The sequence below is a fragment of the Narcine bancroftii genome, chromosome 5 (genome assembly GCF_036971445.1).
Source record: "Narcine bancroftii isolate sNarBan1 chromosome 5, sNarBan1.hap1, whole genome shotgun sequence".
NCBI classification, from domain to species: Eukaryota; Metazoa; Chordata; class Chondrichthyes; order Torpediniformes; family Narcinidae; genus Narcine; species Narcine bancroftii.
This window is the reverse complement of record NC_091473.1, coordinates 233,051,511-233,072,493: the sequence shown is the minus strand read 5'-3', so window position 1 is coordinate 233,072,493 and position 20,983 is coordinate 233,051,511. Positions and strand designations below refer to the sequence as shown.

General features: G+C 37.8%; 1 protein-coding gene across 3 annotated transcripts in view; it reads left to right on the top strand.

Annotated features, from left to right (window-relative positions):
* The window catches only part of LOC138765035 (plakophilin-1-like), a 53,091-nt gene extending 44,381 nt beyond the window's left edge, over positions 1-8,710 (top strand). For all 3 annotated transcript variants that reach the window (XM_069941683.1, XM_069941681.1, XM_069941682.1), the window contains 4 exons: positions 108-294; positions 2,659-2,743; positions 5,070-5,192; positions 6,393-8,710. In XM_069941683.1, the coding sequence (XP_069797784.1) occupies positions 108-294; positions 2,659-2,743; positions 5,070-5,171 (374 nt within the window). In that variant the 3' untranslated portion in view covers positions 5,172-5,192; positions 6,393-8,710. The remainder of the gene's footprint in view (positions 1-107; positions 295-2,658; positions 2,744-5,069; positions 5,193-6,392) is intronic.
* Positions 8,711-20,983: the final 12,273 nt, after the last annotated feature.

Sequence of the window (20,983 nt, the reverse complement as noted above, 5' to 3'; positions counted from 1 at the left end):
GAAATGGCAGAATGTTATAAAGCGTCTATGTTAGAAGATCCAGGATTGTGAGTTTAATACGTTATTGTAAGAAAGAGTCAATTCTTAAGCCTTTAAATATTTCTCAGCTTCTCAGGTGTTACCAGAATTAGCGCAACTTCTTCCAAGTGGAACCAACAGTACCAAGTCTTCAGACGCTACCATTGCTTCAGCCTGTAATATTATGCAAAATTTGATTCCAAATAATACCACCTTGGCAAAAACTGTACTACAGGGTTCTGTGTTGAGAAATCTGATGAATCTCAGTAAATCCAGGTAGGTATTCAATATTTTAAAGTGATTTTACTTTTAGATTATTCAAGCTGCTCTCTAAGCCTTCCATTCTCATTATCCATTGTTATGGTTCAAAGATGACAAAATCGCACTGGAAGACTGAACTCAGTGGAGAGCTCTTGGGCGCAAGTCTGAGCTAGATTGTCCAAATTCTGGATGAAAAAGCCACTTTCTACCAGTTACACTGGACAATGTAACTTTTGCTTTCTGAATATTTTTGGGTGTATTTTATGGATTTTGGACTGCTGATCACAAAAATCATTTTAGTTTTCGAGACATAATTTCTTTGTGTGATTTTTTTTTACTGTCACGTTTTTAACATGCTTCAATAATATAAAACCATGAAAATGCAGCCTGTTACTACGAATTTATTTTCTGCATTCGCACTTGAACTTTTTCCTCTGCTGATCTTGGTGCATTCAGTGACAAACATGGTGAAAGATTTCACCAAGACACTGCAACCATGGAAAAGCAGATCAGGGCACCTGGAATCTATCCACGATGGCCAACTGTTGTTGGACGCCGATGTGAGAGACATCAGATGCCGAGTACAAATGAAAATCAGTGGCAAATATTTTTGGGAGACTTGAACTAATACAATTGATCAGCGTCATTATGTAATGAGGAAACATACTAAAAGTTAAATTTCTCCTACATGATATGGAAAATTATCTTTGTGTTCAGCTTGACGTTTTCTATCAGAATCCTCAAATTTTATTGAGGAAGCAAACCGTTTGGGGGGAAAAAATGTTGTCCAGTGTTATTGCTAGCACACAGCACTCACAACTGTGGAAGGGCAGCCCTGATGTTCCTGTTACTTGGAGATGTGTCCAACTGTTGATCTTGCCTTCAGCACAGACGCTAGGAGCACCCTGGAGAAACTCCATGAAATGTATGGCCCCACTTCTGTAATCAGAAAAGCAAACCCCTGACACCATGGAAGTAAAAGGGAATTATGGCATGATGGTTCAGACAGAGCACAAGCAGTAAAACACATATAATGTAATGTAGACGGCACCCATTTTGCCAAGGTATTTTGTCATTGGCATTTTTAAAAATTTTGATATACAGCACTGTAATAAAGGCCACTTCAGCCCATGAATCCCAATTACCCTACACACTCCATAAGTTTTGAATGGTAGGATAAAACCGGAGCCCCCGATTAAAACCCATGCATATACGGGGAGAACATACAAACTCCTTACAAACAATGTGAAATTCAAACCCCAATCTTGATTGCTGGTGCTATATAGGTGTTATGCTATGTGTAATGTCAACCGTGCCCATCCCCCCCAAAAAGCCTGGGTATAATTACTCTTGTATGCTGGAACAAGGTTATCCCATGACTTACAAGGGTTTGCCAGGAAAGAAATTCCTTGCTGTGTCTTGCCCGAATATCACCTTCAGTCAACTGATTTAATTTGCTCTTGATGCATTAATCCTGTAATCAGCAAGCAATTGAACCAATCCAATGTGTTCTGTCAATGCCCTCCAGTTTTCTTTTAGCAGGGACTGTTTCTTGTGAATAGACGCTTGAAGCACAAATCACAGGTATTCTAACATAAAGCGGGTTAAGCCAGTTCAAAGTATTGTCATTTGTGTCGGTGGGCTAATTCATTTATTCATCCTCCCCTTGCAGAATGTACGAAAGTATTCAGATTTTAGATTTATTGTCAGAGTACAAACATGAGATCACATTCAACCCTGAGATTCCTTTTCCTGTGGGTGAGGCAGAATTAACACTGGCAGTGCAAAAAAAAACCTGTACTCACCATACACTTAAATAAAGAAATGTAAGCACACTGTGCAATACCGTGAGAAAAAAAAAACTAAAGTGCAAAAGTAAGGGTCCTTAGACGAGTCCCTGATTAAATTTGGTTGTTGAGGAGTCTGTTGGTGGAGGGGAAGCAGCTGTTCATAACTTGGTGGTGTTAGTCTTGTAGCACCTATACCTCTTTCCTGATGGTAAAAGTGAGAACAAAGCGTGTGCAGGGTGGTGTGGTGTGGATCCTTGATGATCGCTGCTGCCCTCTGAAAGCAACAGTTCCTGCAGATATTCTCGATGGTATGGATGGTTTTAACTGTGATGTGTTGTGTCCACTACCTTGTGCAGGGCTTTTTGCTCGTGGGAATTGGTGTCCCCAGACCATTTCACAGCCAGTCAGCATACTTTCCACCATGCATCTGTAGAAATTTGCCAGGGTTTCCGATATCATACAAAACCTCTGTGAACTCCTGAGGAAGTAGAGAAGCCGGTGTGCTTTCTTCACGATGCCATTTGTGTGTTGCCTATTTGAACAGAACTATCCATATGTATATTGGTTTATTTGCCCTTCATTTTTGTAGTTCCTACCCCTCAGCTGGTAAAGCTGCCTGTCTCTTCTTGTATGAAATGTGGACCCAGAAAGACCTACAGAATTTCTTCAAAAAGGTATGCAATTGCTCTTTGATTGGCCTCAATTTATTATTGTTGATGTCTATTTGTGTAATAATTTGCTTTGAATGCCCAGCTGATGGTGGTATGGCACTGGCTGCAGCAGCTTCTCTGAACCTGATGCAACCCAACGGTTAAGTAAGGTACCGCGCAACAATTCTTAATTGATGAACATGGTAGAGCGCTGTGGAAATGTGTGAACCTCAAAGTAAGGTTCAGATCTTCGGAAGAAAATTGCGGGACTGCGCAGCCTGCCCTGCTGTGGTGATCGGGCCTCTGCGGTGGGGGACAAGGCCTCCAGACTTCGACGTTGTTTGCTACTAGGGGCCGCAGAGGAGGCGCTGTGGCAGGTTTTGCAGAGGGGTGATGGAGCAGGAGGATCTGAAGGTCTGTGTGTTTTTGCGGTGGAAGGGCCGGGGAGCTTGGAGCGGCCATGCTGAGTGCCTGGCCCAGATGTTCTGGAGGCTATGCAATCTTGGAGAGCGGGGCCCTGCAGCGGATGGTGAGGTCATTGGGTCTCTCTATCGCAATTGTGCCAAAGCTTACAAGTCCATAATTGACATATGAACTGTGTGGCGGTGTTCACTTCAAGCTAGTAGAATTTTTACAATCTAAGTCTATGAAAATGTATCTTGTCTCTGCTGTGACTACTGTCTAGTTTTTTAAAATCTTTTGCTGTATTGTTTGCACTACATTTTTTATTCACTCTGTAGGTATGTTCCAGTCTCGTGTTGTATTTTTCCTTTTTAAAAAAAATCTGGTGTAGGAATGGCATGGTCTTGTGTTGTCTGTGTTTTTGTGTCATCTTGTGAATTATAGGTAGCATTATGGTTAGGAGGAATGTTATTTTGTTTATTACTTTGTAGTGTTTTACAGTCTGGTCTTAAATGAAACTAAAAGTATTGTATATTGCATGTTCCACGTGCATGTGATATGCCTATGAGGGACTGATGTATTTAGTTTGCTTTCCCACTTCAGAGGATGCCAAATCCTTTTGGTGCATGTTTTTATTTTTAGCTATTACTTGGGATGCAAATTTTATTGATCCTTTATGTTATTGTTGCTCTTAAAATGTCGTGCTGACATTTGTCCGTGAATATCGCACGTGTTCTTGTGCATTGGCGGCATTTGCCCTTTTTATTTAGGAAAATTTTGATTTTTTTTTGCTAAAATGAGACTACTGAACTTTTAACTAAAACACTGGAGAAACTCAAGTCACACAGCGTTCTTTATGTAGCCAATGTAAAGTTACACAATCAGGTCTGAGCCCTTCATCAAGGTATGAGCAAGATGCCTGAAGAAAATGGTGGGGGAGACAATATGTATTCTGGTCACAGACTGGGAGATCATCTCGTTGAGCACCTTCGCTCTGTCCATTGCAGCAGTGGCATCTCCCAATGGCCAAGCATTTCAATTCCTCACCCTTCTCCCAGGCCAATATGTCTGCCCATGGCCTCATGTACTGTCAAACCAAGCCTTCCCACAAATTGGAGGAGCAACACCTAATATTCTCTGGGGTCTCTCCAGCCAGATGACATTAACATTGTCTTCTTTGGTTTCTGTTATGCTCTCCTCCATATCCCTCTGTCTCCTGTCCTCCAGCTCCATCTTTTTCCCTCTCCATTCTATCCTCCTTCCCCTAATACTCCTCAGCTTTTTTTTCCTCTTCTGCCCTCCTACCCATATCAGCTGTGATCTCCTCCCTTGGCCCTCTCCCCACCATTATATTTGGGCACCTGCTTTTTCCTCATACATTTAAAAAAGGCTCAGTCCCGAAATATTGATTATCTTTATATTTGCTATGTAAAGAACACTGTGGGACTTTAAATTTAAATAGGCATACACCATGGTTCCAGGCTCTATCGGCCCACAAGCCCTTGCTGGCCAATTACACTTGATTGACCTACAACCCCAGTACATTTAGAACTGTGGGAAGAAACTAGAGCATCCAGGGGAAACCGTACAAACTCCTTGCAGACAGCGCCAGATTTGAACCCAAGTCGCTGTTGCACTAAACGTGACAATATTCAGGCTGCCCTGCTGACTGACTCCAGCACTTTTGTGTAAGCTATAATCACAACATCTGCAGATTTTCTCCTTTAACTGGATTTTTAATTACATGCGAATGGCAAAGGATATGAAATAAAAGCCGATAAATAGAATTGAGATTTGGACCCGCCCTGATACTGTTGAATGGTCGGCCAAGCGCAGGATGCTGAGTATTTTCCTGAGACTGAACGATCAGCTATTGGGTAGATCGACAGTGTTAAAATGTGTATTATCACATTAATGCACATCTCTTTGTACACTTTTGTTTTAATAGGAAGGATTTACAAGGAAGGACTTTGTAAATGATTGGACATCAACTGTGGTCAAACTTGCTCAACAGAATGCCTCAGGATTCCTCAGCAAAAAGATGTTTTGAAATGGCAACAATCTTGTAGAGGTAATGGCAGAAATATTTCATCAAATTTCCATTGGTTGTAAATTGCTTTATTGGAAATGTATTTGTAACAATTTTGCGTGGCAACTTTTTTTTGGTCAGCAGCTGAAATTTCATAGAACCTTTCAGCACAGAAAGCAGCCTCTTCGGCTTTCTAGTCTGTACCAAACTATTATTTTGCCTCATCCCACAGACCGGCACCTCATCCCTATCCCTCCGTTATCTCTCCCATCCATATTATAAAGAAAATACAAAGGCAACATGAGCTGGACCCTTGCATCACCTGCTTGTTAAATGAGCCTCCACTAGAATTTCTCAATTATGATGAAAAAAAGCAGTACCTTGATCCTTTCTGCCACGTGACAGGAGCTTTAATAGAAAGTCTGGGGAAAATGTAGTCTTTCTTTGGAAGTTTCAAATGATTTTTTTTGGACTTGTATTTGACTTCCATTTTACCTTCATTCATCCTCCCAGTGAAAATTTGGATAAAATGCAGAGGTTTTTTAAATTTTGTGTGGCTGTTTTGTGTAGTATCATGAGTTTGTGGAAGTGAAATTGAATGGAACAGTAAAGATTGGCCCAGCCCACAAATTGGAAATTGACTGACCATCGAGATTCTCCCAGTTTTGGCCTTTGTGACCAATTGAAATTTGCACAGGAGTACTCCACAATCCACACACAAGAAAGCTGCACATTCTAGTAGCAAAGAATTTCCAGCTAAAGGTTCTTTGTATTAAATAATTACAAAGTATTCTATCCAGTGGAACTTCCTAAACAGAAGAAGGACTCTTGTGTAACCAACCAACACCACAAAACATTGGTGCGATTAAATTAGAACAGTTTTGAAAGACTCAAGTTAGCAAAATTTGGCCTCCTTCTAATCTTGTAAACTTTAAAACACATGATTAAGTCTTGTCACTAATAATTTCTTTCTTGCAGACATGTATTCTTGTCCCTTTAAGTATTTATTGAGTTGACTAGTTTCTATACTGTTGAATGTTTCTGCAAATTCTTTGATTTATTTTAAATATTAATCTAACCGCTTAACCATGTGACAATAAAGAAGTTGCTTAACATACAAACATGAAGAATGTTTTGCTATGAGTTGTTTTAACATATATTTGTAATTCATGTATTGTTAACTTGAATAATGCCACCATAAATTAATCCACTGCAATTGAAAATATCAATTTTATTTCCCAGGTGGATTTGTTTCATCAACAACCAGACCTTTTTTATATAAAAATAAGAAGCTTCTATAACACAGAATGAACATTGAAAAATAATAACATCTGCTGAGTTTATAGTAGGGAGTTAGAAAATAAATGTAATAGTGATTTCTGTGTTTTACCTTTTTGGTTTAGTTTCTAGAAATGCGCTGCAAGCTTGCAGTTCAACATGTCCTCTTCAGAATATCCCTTCATTTAAGTTCATGGGGTGTCAACTGGGTGCCTAAATCTCATGGTGAAGTTCTCTCTGTTATCTTGGGTGCTTGAAATAGTTTTAGATAATTTTGCCCATTATTTCAAGGAAAACATTTTTGGAGTAAGTCATATGTTTTGTTCTTGGATGTGTGCCTGACCACTGAAGCTAATTTAATGGACATCAATTCATTAACAATTTAAAATTTACTTCTGGAAACGTTCCTTATGAATGCTGGAATAATGAAATGATGGATCAACAAAGGTGGATAAGGCACTTCAAAACCTCTGGCTTGTAACAGATAGTTCAATGAAAAAAAAACCTCTAAAAGAAATAGGTTCACCGTGGAGAAAATGGGACAAATGAAAATGTCTAGGTGGCATAGTCCAAATTTCCTGAATGGCCTCTGAATTGGTTGAATCAGAAACATGAATAAGTAACAAGTCCTGAACAAGAATGAACAGAACCATCTATAGTGTTGGGGTGATTTACTATCGGAGTCGTTGAATTTTGTCTTGCTGACCTGTAAGTCAATAATTGTAAGAATTTTAAAGACATTTATAAAGTAACTGACTGTTAACCATAACAGTTAAGAGTTAAAAGAAAGCCTATGTGTATTTTTTATTGTCTTTCCATTTTCTCAATTACATAAACAGGTTTGCGTGATCTCTATTTACTTGCAAATACATTGGGCAAATGTGTTTCAGAGGTGATGATTGAAAATCTCTCAGCAATGTTGCATATTTCAATAATTCAAAAATTTGTTCAAAATGTCATAATGAATGTGTAAAGAATTCAGACACTTTTCATGCTGTTTGCTTAATTTTGGGAGACCACTGTCCTCTATTGTTAATACATGTACATTCATATTAGCTGACATAGTATTCATTTCAGTCTTGGAGCTTTTTGGGAGTCTCCTGTAATCACATTGTACAATGTATAAATCACAATTAAGAATTTGTGTTCTTTCATCCTGAATTAATATTACATCTGTCACTTGCCATTTTTAGAAATACCCAGCTTTTCTATATCATAATTAGATAGGGACTACTTGCTAAATGTCCGTCCACCTGTTTTTTGTCATAAAACGAGTCCTCCATGCAATACAGAGCCCATTATCTGTCTGATGTATGAAGGTTTACTTCGTGTCACTGGTGTTTCTTTCCCAGTGACTTGCCACCCATTATTATGAAGCTTGAATCTGAATCCATCCAAGACTGGACAGGGGAAAATATTATTTTGGAAAGTGGATCCCAACAAAGTCATGTTGTCATCTGCTATGGTGCCACACCAATGTTAATGGAATAATCTGTGAATTGTTCAAAATCTATTATTTTTTTCTCTCTTAAACCCCTGAATTAAGTATCTAGTTTGCTTTACATTTGTATCTGTATTAAGCTGATGAGATTGCCTAAGATATGGAACCAGAAATGAGTAAAACTCTGTTGCAATAGTACTGAATTTCGGTGAGGCCAGGAAAATGGGGAAGAGACATGTAACGCAAAATCATTTATGCTTGTTAAAATTAATCACACTGCAAAGTTGTATCTCAATGTATTTTTCCTTTGGATTCAGGTCCATTGAATTTGACTTGACTGAAATTCAGAGAGAGTATATAATCCGTTTCCAAAGCTGTACAGAGCAGAAAGAATTGCATCTTTGTTGGGGAAAATGAGAAAGTAATAGAAATAAGAAAAAAATTGAACTAGTGGAGTGATTTAGTAAAAGGAGAAAATGACCTTTTTTTTAAAAAAAGTTAAGATAATAAAAATGGGAGGGAACTAAGAATTTTAAAAAGCCAGTTCATTGCACCTACAACATTGTTAGATTGCATGCCTTTAAATAATATCTTTATCAGAAAACTATTCAGGAAGTTTCACACAGATGTAATTCAATAATGGGTACTAAGCCAAGGGGGAAGATATTATGAAAGGTTTGGGCTGAGGCCTTGGGCATTGAAGCTATGATCAGTAATTTGATATTGATCAATGTGTGATTGTCTTTGTCTCAGAGACTGGAACTATTAAATATACATTGGATTATGTACAGCTAATTTCTATGTCTAATGATTCATTAAAAGAGCTTTTTAACAAAAATAACTTTGAAGGTAATTTATTTGTTGACCTAATAAACTGGTACATGCTGAACATTTTGCCGAATCACACTAATTCCATTTCCCTGTATTGGGCCTGTATCCATCTACTATAATTACCATTCAAGTGTCAAAACAAATGCTTTTTAAAGATTGTAATTATATCTGCCTCAACCTCTTCAGGGAGCATGCTCCAGATAACCAGCATTCCCCTTGTATCTCCTTTAAGTTTCTCTTCTCTTATCTGAAACTTTGCTCTCTGGTATTGGACTTCTCTAATCTGAGATTAGTGAGGCTGGAAAGATGTTTTTTTAAATACTTTATTTTTAAATTTTTCATACAATTGTCATATTCAAGTATATTGATTCTAACTACAAGATGTTGATTATATACGCCTCCCCTTAATAATCCCAACCTAACTCCAACCCCCTAAAACAATAAGACACATGATTTACATATTCTCAGATTACATAGTAACATTTTTTTTTTAAATAAAGTTTATGGATTTTTCTTGGAGCGATCACATGACACTAAGGATTAATTTTATATTTAATTATTTATGGCGGGTTATCACAGTTTTCAGCAAACTGAAGGAATGGTATTAAATGTTTACACCTACTTTTGTATGATCAGGTGTCAAATTTGCAGAAATGTACTGTATTAATTTCTCAAATTATATGTAATTTTTTTCTAATGGGATGTAACTTTGAATTTCTGCATTCAACCTATCTTGAAATGTGAATCTAATTTCCAAGAACAAAGGTGGAGGGAGAAAGGAGATATGGTATCAAGATATTGTGTATGAATGCACGGCGTGTAAGGAATAAAATGGATGAGCTTGAGGCACAAATGGCAATGGGAGGTTATGATATTGTCGGAGTAACGGAGACATGGCTGCGGGAAGAGCAGGATATGGAGTTTAGAAGGATGAGGGGGGACATGATTGAGGTATACAAAATTATCGGGGGATAGACAGGGTGAAGTCGGATTACTTGTTCCCAATGATGGGGGAGACGAGGACTAGAGGGCATAGTTTAAGAATACAGGGTAGGCCCTTTAGGACGGAGATGAGAAAACATTTTTTTACCCAGAGAAGTGTGAATCTGTGGAATGCTCTGCCACAGAGGGTGGTAGAGGCAGATTCGCTGATTATGTTCAAAAGAGAGTTAGAAAAGTACACATCCTATAGAAAAGACAGAAAGTTAGGAAGAGGAGGTGGGGTAGCTCTGTTGGTAAGAAATGAAATTCAGGCGTTTGAAAGGAAAGACGTTGAAACAGGTGGGGTAGAGTCTGGATAGAATTAAGAAATTGTAAAGGCATGAGGACCATAATGGGGGTCATTTACAGGCCTCCAAAAAGTAGCTTAGATATCAGTAGAAGTATAAATCAGGAATTAAGAGTGGCATGTCAAAGTGGTAGCAATACAGTAGTTATGGGGGACTTTATCATGAAGGTGGACTGGGATAATCAGACGGGGTCAGGAGCACAAGAGACTGAGTTTATTGAATGTCTACGAGATACTTTCTTGGAGCAGCTAGTGGAGGAACCTACCAGGGGGAAGTCGATTCTGGACTTGGTGCTGTGCAGTGACGCAGAGTTAATAAGTGACCTCGATGTAGGGGAGCCATTAGGGAATAGTGACCATGGTATGGTTGCTTTTGAGCTGCAATTAGAAAGGGAAAAAGAAAGGAAGTCAGAAGCATCTGTACTGTAGTTAAATAAAGGGCATTATGCAGCTATGAGGGAGGAGCTAGCCAAAATAAAATGGAAAGATACACTAGCTGGGAGGACAACTGGGGAAAAATGGCAGGTATTTTTGGACATTTTTCACAGGTTTCAGGACAAATTTATTCCAAAGTGGAGGAAAGGCTCTAGGAGATGCAAATGGCAGCCGTGGCGAACTAATGAAATCAAGTGCAATATCAAATCCAAAGGGAGTAAGTATAGGATAGTGAAGCGGAGTGGGAAGTTAGAGGATTGGGAAACCTTCAAAGAGCATCAGAGGGTAACTAAGAAAGTCATAAGAGAGGGGAAAATGAAGTAAGAGAGGAAATTAGCAAATAATATAATGGAGGATAGCAAAAGCTTTTTTAAATATGTGAAGAGGAAGAAATTGGTTCGGTCTAAAATTGGTCTATTAAAAAATGGAAAAGGGTGAAATTATTACCGGAAACAAGGAGATGGCTGAGGAATTTAACAAATACTTTGCAACTGTCTTCACCAAGGAGGATATAGGTTATGGTCAGTTAGGGGGTAGTGGTCATGCAGTATCAAGAGACTTGGGGAACTTTCCTGGGGAAGTAGGGGATCTAATGGATATCTGGATCCAGAAACAGGAGGTTGTGAGTAAATTGTTGGGACTGAGGGCTGATAAATCCCCAGGGCCTGATGGGCTGCATCCCAGGGTGCTTAAAGAAGTTGCTATGGAAATTGTGGAAGCACTGGTCGACATTTTCCAAAGTTCCATAGATTCGGGGGAGGTCCCTGAGGATTGGAGAGTGGCTGATGTGGTGCCGATTTTTAAGAAGGGAGGGAGGGAGAAAATGGGAAATTATAGACCGGTCAGCCTGACGTCAGTGGTGGGGAAGATATTGGAGTCTATCATAAAAGGAGTAATAGCAGAACACTTAGGCAGAAATCATAGTATAAGGGCTAGTCAGCATGGATTCCTTAAGGGTAAATCATGCTTGACTAACCTTCTGGAATTTTTCGAGGATGTGACAAAGAGGGTGGACTTGGGAGAGCCTGTGGATGTGGTGTATTTGGACTTCCAGAAGGCCTTTGATAAGGTACCGCACGGGAGACTAGTGGGCAAGATCAGGGAGCATGGTATTGGAGGTAAGGTGCTGATATGGATAGGAAATTGGTTAAGAAATAGGAAACAAAGGGTTGGGGTAAGCGGGTCTTTTTCAGGATGGCAGGATGTGACGAGTGGAGTGCCGCAGGGATCGGTATTGGGTCCTCAGTTGTTTGTAATTTATGTAAATGATTTGGATGAGGGGATTATTAATAACTTGAGCAAATTTGCAGATGACACTAAACTGGGGTGTGAGGAGGATGTCAGGAAAATGCAGAGGGACTTGGACAGGTTGGGGGAGTGGGCTGCTGAATGGAAGATGACATTCAATGTAAGCAAATGTGAGGTTATCCATTTTGGGGGCAATAATAGGAAAGCTGAGTATTATTTAAATGGAGACAAGCTAGGGAGTGGGGAGGAGCAAATGGATCTGGGAGTACTTGTTCACCGGTCACTGAAGACTAGCATGCAGGTTCAGAAAGCTGTGAAGAAGGCTAATAGCATGTTGGCGTTCATAAAGAGGGGATTGGAGTATAGGAACAGAGACGCCCTTCTGCAGTTGTACAGGGCCCTGGTGAGACCCCACCTGGAGTATTGCGTCCAGTTCTGGTCTCCAATTTTGAGGAAGGACATACTAGCTATAGAGGGTGTGCAGCGCAGATTTACAAGGTTAGTTACAAGGGATGGCAGGGTTGACATATGCTGAAAGGCTAGAAAAACTGAACTTGTATCCGATGGAGTTTAGTAGGATGAGGGGGGACATGATTGAGGTATACAAAATTATCAGGGGGATAGACAAGGTGAAGTCTGATTACTTGTTCCCAGTGATGGGGGAGACGAGGACTAGAGGGCATAGTTTAAGAATACAGGGTAGGCCCTTTAGGATGGAGATGAGAAAACATTTTTTTACCCAGAGAAGTGTGAATCTGTGGAATGCTCTGCCACAGAGGGTGTTAGAGGCATATTCGCTGATTATGTTCAAAAGTGAGTTAGATAAGACTCTAGTGGGCAAAGGAGTTAAGGGTTATGGGGATAAGGCTGGAAAGGGGTACTGATGGTAGTGATCAGCCATGATCTGTAAAATGGCGGTGCTGGCTCGATGGGCCGAAGGGCCTACTCCAACTCCTATTTTCTATTGGTACACAATCTTTTATACGGAACCCTTGGGGGACAGTATTCTGAATTTCTGATTTTTCTGGATTTCAGAAAGCCCACCCGAATTGTGCTGCTGTATCCACTCCAACCCCCTTCCAGTCACGCTGCCGGTCTCTCCCCCTCACCCACCTGACCCGCGCTGCCGTCTCTATCCCCACTTGCCAGATTTTGGCGCTCTCCGGATTTTAGATGTCCGGATAAAGGATAGTGTACCTGTAACTGCAATACATTTTCTTGCTGCTACCAACACAACTTTAGCAAAGTTTTTTTGACTTAATGATAACTTCAATTTAGATCTTGTTCCTTCTATATTTCATAAATAAGAATAAATCAGGAGTTTGTAGATATATAATACCAGTAATTAACTCTAAAAGTTTCCCAACTTCTATCAAAAAAGATCTTGCTTTTGGTCACGCCTCTGTAGAGTACAGAAAAAGTACCTACCTCTTCACGACATCTAAAACACTTGTTTGATATATCTGATTTGATTTTATGTAACTTTTGCAGTGTAATGCACAAGATATTGTACCAATCTATAATCGTACATTAATTGTATTAGTCATACAGTCGCTACGTAAATCTGTCCATGTTTGATCATTGTAATATTCAAATCATATTCCCATTTTTGCTTACATTTGTAAATCCCAGGTGAGACTGAGAAGTTGAGGGTCCAAAATATTACTATACATACTCATGTAATTGTTAAATTTTTTGGAAAAATTACACTTTTGTGGGCAAAAGGAGTTGACGTTTACACTGGTCAAACTTTTGACATCATGTATACCTCGTCGTTCAAGGTGTCGGGTGCTTGGATAGCCAGGACCAGGTAGAAAGTTCACGGTCAGGCCATTGATAGCTCAGATGGATGGGATGGCGGGACGAGGATCCGCAGTCAATAGTTCGGATGGGTGGGCGCCGGGGTGAGAATTTACAGTTGGGAGTTCAGATCGGCGGGCAGTTGTGGGGGGAGGGGGGGGAGGGGAGGATCTGTGGTTGAAGCGTTGGGAGTTCGGATGATTGGGTGGCCGAGGCCAAAACTGCGGGGGGGGGGGGTTGACTTTTATGTGAGTCATACAAGAAACACCGAATTCTTAGACCAAAAAAGGGGTCGACCATTACACAGCATCAACAATTACATGATGATATATGGTAATTTATAAAATGGATGTTAAAGTTGAAAATACAAGTGTTAGTAGAGTTTTGAAAGTGGTTATATTGGAGATAGGACATTTGTGGAATGGTTGAAAATGATTCTATTCTGTATTTTCTTCATGAAGCATGATAGACTGCAGATGCTGTGATTGTAGTAAACACACTGAAATGCTAGAGGAACTCAGTTGGTCTTTTCAGCATCTATAAGAGTCAAAGCTATATTGCTGATGTTTCAAGCCTGAGCCCTTCAAGGAAACATCAATTTTTTTTTGAAGACGATTTAAAATTTTATAACATGAATACAAGAATTACATTTAAAGAAAAATAAAAAAATGGTATGATTACAATATTACATCAGAAAACTACACAAAATACCCCCCCCCCATTAATTGTAACACAATATTAATAGTCTAACTTAAAATTAATCCAACCCTCCCCCCCCAAAATAAAGAGTGGAGTTAATAAAATTAACATTATATATGGGAAAAAAAAATACCCACTTACAAAAAAGAGATAAAACTTAACCTAAAAAAAATTCTAACAACAAAAAAAAATTGTCAATACTAAAATATCACGTTTGCACATATATTTAAATCAAACTTAAATGCATATAATTAGCAACGGAGTCCACTTTAACTTATAAAAAGACATCTTATCCTGAATTGAAAAAGATATCCTTTCCATAGTCAAACAAAATTTCATTTCCAAATACCACTTATCTAAAGTTAGTATATTTCTATCTTTCCAAGTAAGTGCTATACATTTCTTAGCCACGACTAAAGCTAAATAGATAAATGAAATCTGATAATCCTCTAAACCTAAATCAATTAATGATTGCATGTTCCCTAATAAAAATATATCGGGATCTAATACAAGACGGATATTATATAAACTGTTAAAAATAGATTGAATACCTTTCCAAAACTGTTGCAATCGATCACAAAGCCAAACAGTATGCAAAAAAGTATTGGCCGCCTGATCACATCGAAAACAAGAATCCAACTTACTAAGACCAAATTTTTTTAAATTTCTCCGGCGTTAAATATAGCTGATGAATAAAATTATAATTAATCATCGCTAGTCTAGCATTAATTAATTTCCAAATACTATTCTGACAAATTTCCATCCAAGCTTCTTCAGCTATTTTATGTCCTAAATCTTTTTCCCATTTCAACTTATCTTTATCCCAGTCTTTTTCACTATCAATTTCTTGTAAAATACAATACAAATCAGATATATATCCCTTTTTTGGTATTGAAAGTACATATTCTTCAAAACTAGATTCAGGCAATAAAATCATATGTCGACCACATAACTGTTTTACAAAAGATCTTAATTGATAATATACAAATATAGAATTTGCACTAATACCATATTTCCTTTGTAATTTGTCAAAGGAACAAAAACAACCCTCAGAAAAACAATCAGATAATTTTTTTATTCCCTTCTTTTCCCATTGTTTCAAAGTGGCATTGGAGACCGTAAAAGGAACAAGTTGATTATTATATAATGGCAATCTTCCATAAAATATATTTTTAAGTCCCAAATATTTTAAGTTTACTTGTCCATAAATTCAATAAATGTTTCAATATTGGTACATCATAAGTTCGTAATAAATTTTTATTCCATCGAAACAAAAACTCATGAGGAAATTTTTCTAAAATAACCACCATTTCTATCTTTACCCAACTAGGTGGGTCGTCCATATTCATTAATGCACTAAGAAATTTGAATTGAGCTGCTTCATAATAATGCCGAAAATTCAGTAATCTTAAACCTCCAAATTGAAAATCCCACATCAATTTTCTCATTGCTACTCTCGGAAATTTTCCCTTCCATAAGAATTCTCTAATCGCTTTATACAAGTCCTTAAAAAAACTTTAAAAAAAAAAATAAGGAATTGATTGAAACAAATATTGTATTCTAGGAAAAATATTCATTTTTATGGTATTAATCCTCCCTAGTAAACCCAAAGGTAGATCCATCCACCTAATCAAATCTAATTTAATCCTTTTTATTAAAGGAAAATAATTAATTGAATATAATTCTTGAAATTCCATATTAACATTAATTCCTAAATATTTAATTTGTGTAGTCCACTTCAAATTTGTAATATTTTTATATACTGAATAATCATCTTTACAAATTGGCAAAATTTCACTTTTAGCCCAATTTACTTTGTAACCAGATAATTGGCCATAAATTTCTAAACATTCTTGAATTGCAGGTAAAGAAGTATCCGGATCCACCAAATATAATAAAACATCATCAGCAAATAAATTAATCTTGTATTCCTCATTCAGAACTCTCATACCTTTAACATTTTCATTTTGACGTATTAATTGTGCTAAAGGTTCAATAACTATAGCAAATAAAGCAGGTGACAGCGGACATCCTTGTCTAGTAGATCTTGTCAAACTAAAAGATTCTGAAATTTGGCCATTAACAGCAATTCTAGCCTTCGGGCTATTATTATAAAGCCTTTATCAACCCAATAAATGAAGAACCAAAACAAAATTTCTCAAGTACTTTGAACAGAAACTTCCATTCCACTCTGTCAAAATCCTTTTCTGCATCCAATGAAACCACTATCGGATAATTCAACTGAAATTTAGATTTATTTATCAAGGTTATTAACCGTAAAATATTATCTGACGCATACCTATTTTTTTATAAATCCCGTTTGATCACCATGTATAATTTTAGGCAGATATTGAGCTAATATATTAGCCATAATTTTAGCTACAATTTTATAATCTACATTTAACAATGATATTGGTCTATAAGAAGAAACCTGTAAAGGGTCTTTATCTTTTTTTGGTATAACCGTAATTATTGCATTAGAACAAGACTCAGGTAATTGAAAAGTATTGTAAGTTTGTTGTAATACATCCTTATAAATAGAAGATACATCAGCATAAAAAACTTTATAAAACTCTATAGAAAACCCATCTTCACCAGGTGCCTTTCCATTCAGCATGTCTCTTATTGCCCTTTCTATTTCATCTTCTGTAAAAGGTTTATCTAACTCTTGTGTATCTTCTTGATTCAATTGTGGCAAGTTAATATTTTTCAAGAAAGAATCTATTGCGTCTCCAGTTACATCTTTACATTCCGAAGTATACAATTGTTTATAGAAATTACAAAATTCCTCATTAATCTCCTTTTGATTAAAAGTAATACCTGATTTCTTTCTAATCGCTGGTATAATCCTAGATAATTGTTCCTTTTTTAATTGCCATGACAAAACTTTATGAGCTTTCTCACCCCATTCATAAAACTTATGCTTAGTTCGATTCATTAAACATTCAAACCGATATGTTTGTAATTCATTATATGAATTTTAAATTAGTTAACTGATTCTTTTGCGTTTCGGTAGCATGTTTTTTGAAATTCTTTTTCAGTAGCAGTTATCTTTTTCTCTAAGTCTTCAATCTCTTTAACTCTCTCCTTCTTTACTTTAGAGGCATAACTGATAATTTGGCCTCGCACAAAACCTTTCATTGCATCCCATAAAACAATGAATAGAAACAGTTAATACCAATAAAAATTTCAATTTGCTGTTTTAAAAAACTAATAAATTCTGGTTTTTGCAATAGCATAGTATTAAATCTCCATCTTGAAGCTTTCTGAACATCTTATGAACTCAAATATTCTAATAATAATAGTAAATGATCTGAAACCAATCTAGCCTTATACTCCACAGATATAACCCTATCCTGCAAATGTGCTGATATTAAAAAATAATCAATTCTAGAAAAAGAATTATGTCGCGAGGAATAAAAAGAAAAATCTTTCTCTGTAGGATAACTCTTCGCCAAATATCAATTAAATTCAAATCTGTCATCATATTAGTCACTTGGATTGCCATCTTAGACTTCTTCATTGCTCTTGGATACTTGTCCAATAAAAGCTCCAACACCACATTCAAATCTCCCCCAATCATCACATTAGAGTTCGATTGTCCAAGTAATAAAGACATGTCGACAACAAAAACTGTAACATTAGGAGCATAAACATCAAGCAAAGTCCATGCCTCATTAAAGATTGTACAATTTAATTTTAATAATCTTCCACTATTTTTCTCTTCGTTCTGTAACTGAAATGGTAGATTCTTATGTACCAAAATTGCCACACCTTTTGCTTTAGAATTAAACGAAGAATAAAAAACTTGCCCAACCCATTCATGTTTGAGTTTCAAATGTTCCTTATCTGTTAAATGAGTTTCCTGTAAAAAAGCAACATCAACTTTTAATTTTTTTTTTAAATAAGCAAGTACTTTCTTGCGCTTAATAGGATTATTTAAACCCTGAACATTAAGAGAAGCAAACTTCAATTTAGACATTTCTTACACTCAAAAACACAACAACAAAAAACAAACAAAAAAAGAGAAAAAAAATAAAAAATAAATAAATAAAAAGAAAGAAAAGAAATCCCCCAAAAAAAGAAAAAATAACCCTTAATTCCCCTTTGAAATTACAACCAGAAACAAAAAAAAATAAAAAAGTTATATATTAAAAAAAATTAATTATTTAAAAAAGATAATAAAAAAGGCTTCACTCCCTAACCCAAAAATTAAAAAGAAAAAAAAAACAGGTCAGAGGTCACAATTACCTCCTCCTGTTTAAACCGCCTAATGCGGTGGAAACATCAAATTTAAACAATGGAGGAGGAATTCAAATCAACAAAATGTGTTAATTGGATATGATAAGGGATGGGGTAGAGTTTATCACGTCTGTGCAAAAGGAGACAGTGAAAGGGGGTTAGGAGTGGGGTTTAATGAAACCCAGAGAAATCGATGTTAATGCCATCCTGTTGGAGAATGTCCAGTCGGAGGATGAGGTGCTGTTCCTCCAATTTATGAGTGGTCTCAGTCCGGCAGTACATGAGACCATGGGCTGACATGTCAGCGAGGGAATGGGATGGAGAATTGAAATGGATGGCATCTGGGAGATCCACACTATTGCAGCAGGCAGAGCCAAGGTGCTCAACAAAGCAATCTCCCAGTCTGCATCCAGTCTCTCCGATATAGAGGAGACCACAGTGGAATCTTTGGATGCAGTAGATGACCCCTGCAGATTCACAAGTGAAATGTTGCTTCAGTTGGAAGGACTGTTTGGGGTCCGGAATGGTGCTGAAGGAGGAGGTATGGGCACAAATGAAGTATATCCTGCAGTCACAGGTAGGTCACAAGCAGATGATTAGTGGGGAGGGGGGAGTGATAATATAAACATTCACTTTGGACATCAGTTAGACTCTGGCAATAGTAAACCTATATTCCACCCCACTTACATGCTATAAACAGGGACTCTTACACACACTCCTGGTTCCCTGGTCAATGGGGCTGCAGCTCTTCTGCAAGTATTGCCATGCTACGACTCACCTTCAGTGTAGTGCACTCGTGTCCCTTTCAGCGACATCCACAGTAGTGAACTGGCATGGAGCAATGTCTGGGGCTTGGACCACAAGGCAAAGAGAGAGAATATGCTCTATGTGGTGCTAAATACAGTGCTAATCTGTGCTGCTAGCCAATGATCCCCAGGTGAATTAAATTAACCAAAGGCAAGATGTGCACTAATTAGTGGCCAGAATCCAACCTTGATTGACAGGTGACATGACTTATGAATAAGTTTCAGACAGGGAGGACATGTGACCACCCACAATGCACACATTCCAGACAGGCAGGGAGGCCACGGATCCTCCACACACAACATCATGTCTTGTTTATTAAAAAAAATTATTTAAGAATTTTAAAACCACATCATACATACATATTCAATAAAGACATGTATAAATAAAGTATACATGTGGCATAAGTATATATGTAAAAAAATGCCTGAACCCTCCCACCAACCAAGCCTAAACAATATATAGAAGGAAAAAAAAGAAATGGAGAATGCCAAAGGGAATTATTTTCAATGCAAACAATAAGGGATTTAAGGGTCACCAGCGGGATGTGCCTTCAAACCAACATTTTGTAAATATGCGCTACATATTTTCAAGAAAAAACAGTATTTATTACATAAATTATGTTATTTTCTCGTGGAATATAAGTTCGCATTTCTGGTTGCCACCTCTCCATCCCTAAATCTATATTTTATTTCCAAGTAATGACTATGCACTTCCTAGAAACAGGTAAAGCCAATCATAAAAAATCAATTTGATACATAGTTAATCATAATTTAGGGCTAACCACTTTAATATTACCCAACAAAAATAACATTGGATCCTGTGGGGTTTAACCCTTCATATTTTCTCAAAAAACACTTATAACCTCTAACCAAAAAGGTTTTACTTTAGAACACTCACAAGTAGAATGGAAAAAAAAAGAAAAAACTTCCTAATCACATCGATTCCCCATACTGAAGGCCTCAAAGGCCTTCCTTTTTTTACTGGACAATAGAACCAACCAGTCCCACTCCACCACCACCCTCCTCTGGCTGCTAGAACTTGTCCTCACCCTCAATAATTTCTCCTTTGGCTCATCCCACTTTCTCCAGGTTAAAGGGTACCAACATGGGCCCCAGCTATGCCTGCCTTTTTGTGGCTATGCCTATACACAGGTAAGGAAATCAACTCTTCCTCTACTACATTGATGACTGTTTTACTACTACCTCTTGTACCCATGATGAGCTCATTGACTTCATCCACTTTGCTGCCAACTTCCACCCCCACCTCAAATTCACTTGGTCCACCTCTAGCAATATTCCCTCTTTCCTCGATCTCTGTCTCCATCTCAGGAGACAAACTCCCGACAGATATCTTCTTTAAACCCACCAACTACCACAGCTACCTCAACTACACCTCCTCCCACCCTGTCCCTGTAAGGATTCTGTTCCATTCTCTTAATTCTTTCATCTCTGTTGCATCTGCCCCCAGGATGATGACTTCCATGCTAGATCATCAGAGATGTCTTTCTTCAAGCAACTTGGCTTTCCTCTACTACTATTAATTCAGCACTCACCTGCACATCTGTCCTGGCCTCCTCTGCCCCCACACACAACAAGGACAGAATTCCCCTTGTCCTCACCTATCACCCCACCAGCCTCCACATCAAACACATTATCCTCTGTCATTTCCACCACCTACTAAGTGATCCCACGACTAGATAAATATCCCCTCTCCTCCCCTTTCAGTCTTTTGCAGGGACTGCTCGCTCTGTGACTCCCTCAGCCA